Source organism: Rhinopithecus roxellana, chromosome 3 (genome assembly GCF_007565055.1).
Source record: "Rhinopithecus roxellana isolate Shanxi Qingling chromosome 3, ASM756505v1, whole genome shotgun sequence".
Lineage (NCBI taxonomy): Eukaryota > Metazoa > Chordata > Mammalia > Primates > Cercopithecidae > Rhinopithecus > Rhinopithecus roxellana.
Window position 1 is genome coordinate 183557687 of NC_044551.1, and position 8400 is coordinate 183566086.

Below are 8400 nucleotides of genomic sequence, written 5' to 3' on the forward strand. Positions count from 1 at the left end.
GATGGTTAAAAAATCATTTGACTCTGATTCCTGTTTATACTTGAGGTAGTGAGGATGGAACTTTGGACTGCCAGGGGCCACCTCATAGAGAAAGCCTGAAAGAAAGTGCATCTAACATAAGTCAGGGAAAGCCAGCTGAATGATGGATGGGTATAAAGAAAAGAGGGATAAACCCCACAATATTGTTTGAACATGGATTAAGCTGTTTCTGAATTTAGTGCTTACCCTGCACATTCCAGTATCAATCCTTCTCCCCCACTCCCCACTTTGCTTGATGAATATGTTTAAATTTGTTTCTGTGAATTGTAAAGTATAGAATGCAGATTAATCCTTATCTATGCTGATATCTATCTATCTATCTATCTATCTATCTATCTATCTATCTATGCATTTATCTATCCATCTCTCTGCAGCATCCAAATTTAGTCATTTCAACATTATCATTTATTAAACTGGGTCACTTGAATAACCCACATTTTATCTATTTCTGAATGTGTTTTGTTTCCCCAAAATAAGATGTAGGAATTTTCATGTAATTTTAGTATTCATCTGAACTATTGGAGGAAGGAAGAATTCATAGGTAATAAATAGTCTAGGTCATTCTAGGAACTTTCAATGCCTTTGATTCAGAGAATAACACAAAATGGCACAAATCTTTGAAGACATCTCAGTCTTCATCACCTCAACCTCAGTAAACTTCATCACAAATCAGTCCATTTTCTGAATACTTGAGAAAATTTCAATATGAGTTCTGTATTAGATAATATGGAATTATTATTAATATGTTAGACTTGGTAACAGAATGTTGAGTAGAAAATGATTTTGATTCTTAGGCAATGCACACTGAAGCCTTTAGAGAAGTATTGTGATGTCTGCAAATTATTTTCAAGTTTGTTTGTTTTAAAATACATATATATGTACTGATGTTAGTACAAAAATTTTGTTTTCGAAAATGACTCCTCCACCATGAAAAATGCTTATGTTCAATTCTTCAGTTCGAGAAGGGCATGGAAGAGACCTGATGACGTACCATTATCTCCTTGTCCACAGTGATTGTTTCAGCATTGGCATGAGACTTGAGATCAATGAGATACATTCTGACTTTTACTTGCTATACTTTGAGCTTGTGAGTCAAGAGAGGGCAACAATTTTGCCAGTTTACAATAAGGACCTCCATGAAAATGAAGTTAGCAAAGAAGAAAATGGAATGGAGAAATAGAAAGAAACTGATAACTGATGAAATTGTTTGACTCCCAGGAACCAGCCGAGTCTAAAATTTCCCTGGAATCTTTAATTTATACAAGCGAATATTTTCATGTTTCTGTTTCATCTAGTTTGAGTTGATGTCCTTTGCAGTTGGAGGACTTCTTGCCAATACACTACAACATCAACACTTTTGGTATGGTATTTAGCCTTTGAGTTGACAGTCCATTATGTTGTGTATGAATGACCTGTAGTAATTAGTCTTCTTTCATTCAGTCAAAATACAAATTATTTAAGAACATAGACCATCCATGCCTTAAGTCCTAAAATGTTACCCACTGGCTCTTTATATATTATGCAGTAGATATTATATAGATGACATTTGCTAATAAATATTTGTATATTAACAGGGAATAATTGTGGATGGTTGAACTTTGTTGAATTGTATTTGATGAATGAACTAGTGACACAAGAGGAGAAAACTGTCCTCCACCCCCAACACACACAAATACCTGCTATCTGTACCAGTAGTATTCAGAAGTCCAATTTGTTTATCTTTGTGGTAATCACTAACATTCATAATATTCAATAATAGCTAACAAAAGTTAATGAATACTTTCTATACACCAGGTACTGTGCTGGGTATTTTATGTGTATCATCTCATAACTACCTATGAGATAGTCAAATAACTACCCTTTAATGAAATAACTACCCTAACTAATGTATTATTTTCTTCGTTTTGCAGATAAGAAAATGTGAGGCTGATTGTGATTAAAGGATTTTCTCAGTAATTTTGAGTGGTGATATTGGGACTCAAATCCAGGTCAAACCCTATATTCCAAAGACTGTGTTTTGAAACAAGTCCATGAATAAGTTTACAATAAACATAAATTCAACCGCCAAAGATTTCATACTTTATCAAATAAGATATGCATTTAAGTCAGCCCATTCCAATTGTTCTTCCAAGTTTGGCAAAAATATATCTAATATTTTATGCCTAATCTGGTAACAGAGAAATACCAAAATTTAGCTTTTATTTATGTAGATTTGGTTCTTTAAAAGTCTGAAAATTAAATCTCTCTGGTTTTGGATTCTGTTTTTGTAAGAATTAGAAAGACAGTGTTTTATAAAACAGTGTCTTGGTTAAATTATTCGGAGTAACCGCTCTTAATTTCTTCAGAGGTCCTCATTAGCTCTAAGTCTCTTATAGTTTATGAAATTATCTAACATGAGAGTTCTTTATTTTGTAAATAAATTAGAAATATCCATGAGGGTGATAGAATGCTCATCTAGAAAGGACAAAATAAAACTACATTGATTTTTTTATAAAGGAAAAAGAAGTATTAACAGTCCCAGAAAAACTGATGTATTTATTGATCTAAGAGATGACTTATGTTCACCAAATGCATTGAATGCTATTTCTTATGTGATATTTAAATTATGGCTCTATGATTGACTTTTTAAACATAAAACAAATATTTTGTTTCATTTATTAACCACTAAGTATACATTCTTTTTATGGGAGTTCTAGTTCATTTTCAACTATTAGGCAGTGTGTATCAAATTTTTGACCTTAAGGAATGAATATATATGATGATTACACCGAAACTAAAAATATTTTGAAATATCTGGAAGGCAAAAAATATTAAAAGTAAAAATAAATAAAATTTTAAATCCAGGGAAGTTTATTCTGAAATATTTTAAGAGTTAAATCTTATTTTCCATTTTTTAAAGAACAGTTGGTTCCTGAAACAGAGAAATAAAAAGATGCCATAAAACCCCTATGAATATTAAAAGGTCAAAATTGATTGTATGAAGTTATTTTTAACCATGGTTTGAAATATCTTTAGCAATCAAGAAGACAGGAGATTTATGCTTCTACTTTTATCTCAGCTGACATAAAACCAAAAACTGGCATTAAATTTTTGTTATTAATTATAGTGTAATGTGTATTTATAAAGTTCTTCTGTAAGAATTATCCATAATGAAAAGAATTTCCAGAGCCCCCAAAAAAGGAGAAAGTGAAAAATTACAGAAGAAATGGTTCTGTAATCTGTTTAGCTTGTTACCATAAATTGACTTTCCCGTTTTAATACCAAAGCAGAGAATTTCTTAACAAAGTTTAGGCAGATTATGGATTCTTTATCTATGTAATTAAACCAATTTCAGAGTCTAAAGTTTGAATGACAAAGCTAGGCTCTAGTACAATGCAAAGCGGCCAACATTTATATAAAGATAACGGCCATAGAAAATCTGGTTAAAGGAGGTTTTTAAACATTGATTTTAAAACTTTATGGGGCATGAAGCAAATGCCAAAAGAAAATGAGTCCTGTGAGTGTAAGTCTTGGACGAAAAGATTATGACTTACATGTCATCTGTATTTCTAATTGAGTAGGTGTTTACGAACATTATAGAACAATATTATTTCTCTATAGGAATACGGATTACAAAGAGAGCCATACTCTTTCAAAAGGCCTTGTGAATATCTTCACGAGATGACTAGGCCCCAGATTCATTATCTCCATTGTAAATATAAGAAAACCTAATTCAAAGCAGGACCAAAAAAAGAGAAGGTGGCTGTCAGAGATCCATGCTGAGAATTTGTATTAGTGCAGGTGTAGAAATTGTGCAGAGGACAAGATGGCGCCGAAAGCGAAGAAGGAAGCTCCTGCCCCTCCTAAAGCCGAAGCCAAAGCAAAGGCTTTAAAGGCCAAGAAAGCAGTGTTGAAAGGTGTCCACAGCCACAAAAAAAAGAAGATCCGCACGTCACCCACCTTCCGGCGGCCCAAGACACTGCGACTGCGGAGGCAGCCCAAATATCCTCGGAAGAGCGCCCCCAGGAGAAACAAGCTTGACCACTATGCTATCAAGTTTCCGCTGACCACTGAGTCTGCCATGAAGAAGATAGAAGACAACAACACACTTGTGTTCATTGTGGATGTTAAAGCCAACAAGCACCAGATTAAACAGGCTGTGAAGAAGCTCTATGACATTGATGTGGCCAAGGTCAACACCCTGATTCGGCCTGATGGAGAGAAAAAGGCATATGTTCGACTAGCTCCTGATTACGACGCTTTGGATGTTGCCAACAAAATTGGGATCATCTAAACTGAGTCCAGCTGCCTAATTCTATATAAATATATATATCTTTTCAACATAAAAAAAAAAAAAAAAGAAATTGTGCAGAGGCAAACAAGAAAAATCAGTGATTCCGACCAGTGGATCATATGAATCCTGCAGGATTTAAATTACGAAAATTTTAGGTGTACATTTCTTTTATTTAAGATGGATATTTGAAACCTAATATATTTGAAACAAAGAGAGATAATAGATGCAAAGCACTTGCTTTATAGAATTATTTGATAGTTAATTTTCCTAATATCACAACATAGACTGCAATTAACACATAAACGTGTATACCAATTTCAAAACCAAGTCTACTTTACTAGCTAATCAAACCTGCTAGTATGGAGCAATTCGTGTGCAAAATGCACTGTTAAGCATGCAACATACAATAAGTAATATAATCATTATCCTCAAGTGGTCGCTATTATTTCCCCAGTTTATAGGTTTAGACACTGGATGATTAACTGTACCACACATTCAGTTCATAAGTGGCAGGAATGAGCTTTGAACTCAAGCATGTTCCAGAGCCTGTGTTCTTTTATGTATTTTATTTTATTTTCATTTTTTGGAAATAGAGTTCACTTTGTCACCCAGGATGGAGTGCAGTGGTGTGATCTCGGCTCACTGCAAGCTCTGCTTCCCAGGTTCACGCCATTCTCCTGCCTCAACCTCCCGAGTAGCTGGGACTACAGGCGCCCACCACCATGCCCAGCTAAATTTTTTTATTTTATTTTGTTTTTTATTTTTATTTTTTAGTAGAGACCGGGTTTCACCATGTTAGCCAGGATGGTCTCGATCTCCTGACCTCGTGATCCACCCACCTCGGCCTCCCAAAGTGCTGGGATTACAGGCATGAGCCACCACACCCGGCCCAGAGCCTGTGTTCTTAACCACGATACTGCACTGCTTTGCTCATAAATGGGAAACACTGTTTTAAAAATAATATCTCACAAGGTTGATTCTGCCTATCTGGTGTTTGCCAGGAACAAAAATGTCATAGGGACACTTGTAGAATTTATATACATTTAGCATCTTTTTAAGATGACTATGAAAAGATCGGCCATTCGAATATTCACTCTAAAACCAAAACTGAGGTGAGGAATTACAGAAAGAATGTAGGCATATAATAAAATTTTTCTGAATATACACACACACACACACACGTATATATTCTATACATATATATGTTTTTAGGTGCACATTTCCTCTATTTAAAATGGATATCTGAAATCCTCATTTATTTGAAACAAAGATAAAGAAGTAGATGAAAAGCACTTGTTTTACAGAATTATTTAATAGTTACATCCCATACTTATATGGAATATGTATAGATGAATTTCAAAAGCATCCTATTAAGTGAAAGAAGCCAGAGGCAAATGACTACATATTATATGACTCCGTTTATTTGAAAGGATAGAGAAGTCAAGGCTATAGTAACAAATGCAGATCAGTGACTGCCAGGAGACTGACATATGGAAGAAGACTGAGAATGAACAGGAGGAAAACTTTGGGGGAGATGGTAGTGCTCTCTATGTTGAGTGTGATTCTCTCTCCTTCTGTATGTAATATATATACACACACATACATGCACATATACACTCATTGAAATATTTATGGGCCAGGCACAGTGTTTCATGCCTGCAATCTCAGCACTCTGTGAGGCTGAGGTGTGCAGATCCATTGAACCCAGGAATTCATTTTCTGCCATTTGTATATTCTGATTCCTTCTGATCCTTCTGAAATGTAGAAAATAAAAGGATATTTTGGATGAAAATCACCTTTTATATGATGAAGTAGCTTATTGAATCTTCATAAACTAAGATATAACAGTGTGTGACTTGTCTCAAAAGAAGACATTTATGCAGCCAACAAACATATGAAAAAAAGTTCATCATCACTGGTCATTAGAGAAATGCACATCAAAACCAAAATGAGATACCATCTCAAGCCAGTTAGAATAGCGATCATTAAAAAATCAGGAAACAACAGATGCTGGAGGGGATGTGAAGAAATGGGAATGCTTTTACACTGGTGGGAGTGTAAATTAGTTCAACCATTGGGGAAGACAGTGTGGTGATTTCTCAAAGATCTAGAACCAGAAATACCATTAGACCCAGCAATCCCATTGCTAGGTATATACCCAAAGGATTATAAATCATTCTACTGTAAAGACACATGTACATGTACGTTTATTGCGGCACTGTTCACAATAACAAAGGCTTGGAACCAACCCAAATGCCCATCAATGATAGACTGGATAAAGAAAATGTGGCACATATACACTATGGAATACTATGCAGTCATATAAAAGAATGAGTTAATGTCCTTTGCAGGGACATGGATGAAGCTGGAAACCATCATTCTCAGCAAACTAACACAAGAATAGAAAACCAAACACTGTATGTTCTCACTGATAAGTAGGTGTTGAACAATGATAACACATGGCCACAGGGAGGAGAACATCACACACTGAGGCCTGGCAGGGGATGGGGGGTAGGGTAGGGATAGCATTAGGAAAAATATCTAATGTAGATGACGGGTTGAAGGGTGCAGCAAACCGCCATGGCACGTGTATACCTATGTAACAAACCTGCATGTTCTGCACATGTATCCTAGAACTTAAAGTACAATTTAAAAAAAAAAATAAATAAATTGTAATGCTTTTCCTAGAGCTTCTGGGTACTACTTCAAGTTTGGAGCAATTTTGCAACCCTAATCTGACACTACACTTGTCTTGCCTATTCCGTCACTTCACATCAGTTGACCTTAAGGTCACTGCGGTATAATTAAGGCTTACAAAATCTTTTTCAAACGAAGGATTGAAAACAGCAAATTTAAGATAACTTTGAGCCAGGTTTGAATGTTAGTTAATAGTATTGCGTATTTAGGATATAGATCTCCTCATTCTTAGTCCAGGGAAGCTTTTATTATCTCCTATGTACTTTTAATTTTACTGAAACAAAAGTAAAGAAATATTATTAAAACTTTGTCAAGAAGACAGAAAGACCAATGTCTTCAGTAAAAATTATATATTTAGCTAACTAAAAGCTTATACTCACCATGCTTTGAATGCTTACTCTGACATTAATTTAATTTCTTCTGTCAATGGCTTTTTGTTAATGCAATGGGCATTTCATTTATCAACAGCTAACAATTCATATATTTACAGGGGTTTAGTTCATTTCCATTCTAATATGTAACAGTTGGGTGGCCTGGAAAAGTAAAGGGTGCCCTAAACCTTAAAAGGTCAAACTTGATGGTAAGAAGTAATTTTTTATCAATGAAAACAAAACAAAACTAAATTAGAGAAAAATTATGTATCTTAAAATGAGATAAATTAATACTTAAAATTAAAAAGTAACATATAATGAACCTAATGGAAAAAAAGTATTGTGAGTAGTTTCAACAAGTGAAACCATGATTCCATTGACTATCAAATATTCAAGTAGTTTCATTAAAATGACTGATTAGAGCAGAATTAAAAGACTTAAATTTGTATAGTTATACATTATAGATAGGTGTTATATGTATACATATCTTATTATACACATAATAAATGATATTATAAATAATATTTAGGATTTTGGGCCATTCAAATTAGAGGTTTTTAAATATCTACATCAATAAAATTGAATATTTTACTGATACTTTAAAGTTTTTAAAGAGATGTATTCATTCACCATAAAGTGTTAAAACGACACATGGAAGTCACTGAAATAGTTAAGTGTATCTGTCATTTTCATCACCAATGAAATAATATCTTGCTCATTTATTATTGAAGAAACTTTAAAAGATGTTAATACCATGGATTTTTCTAGTCATTTTCTCAGATTTTGTTCCTCCATTTTAAGATTATATCAATTTTATTTAAGTTAGATAGATATATTTTCTTTTTTAAGAAATTGATATTTAATATAATTGAGTAAAAATAATTTGCCTTAATTGTAAAAGGTTAGCAGATTTTTATGAACAAGTACATCTAGAAAATTCCATCCAGCTGAAGACAAAGATTATTTCTAGCATGATGAAAGCCTTCCTTGTCCCCTATCAAAATCAATACGCCTCATCCA

At 33.9% G+C, this 8400-nt stretch overlaps 1 protein-coding gene across 1 annotated transcript; it reads left to right on the top strand.

Moving 5' to 3' along the window:
* The first annotated feature begins 3844 nt into the window (after positions 1–3844).
* On the top strand, positions 3845–4378 carry LOC104682364 (60S ribosomal protein L23a). The gene has a single exon (XM_030926684.1). It carries the CDS (start codon positions 3845–3847, stop codon positions 4310–4312), a length of 468 nt encoding a protein of 155 aa, XP_030782544.1. The 3' UTR covers positions 4313–4378.
* Positions 4379–8400: the final 4022 nt, after the last annotated feature.

Coding starts and splice junctions, on each gene's coding strand:
- LOC104682364 (XM_030926684.1), top strand. CDS start 3,845: ATGGCGCCGAAAGCGAAGAAGGAAGCTCCTGCCCCTCCTAAAGCCGAA.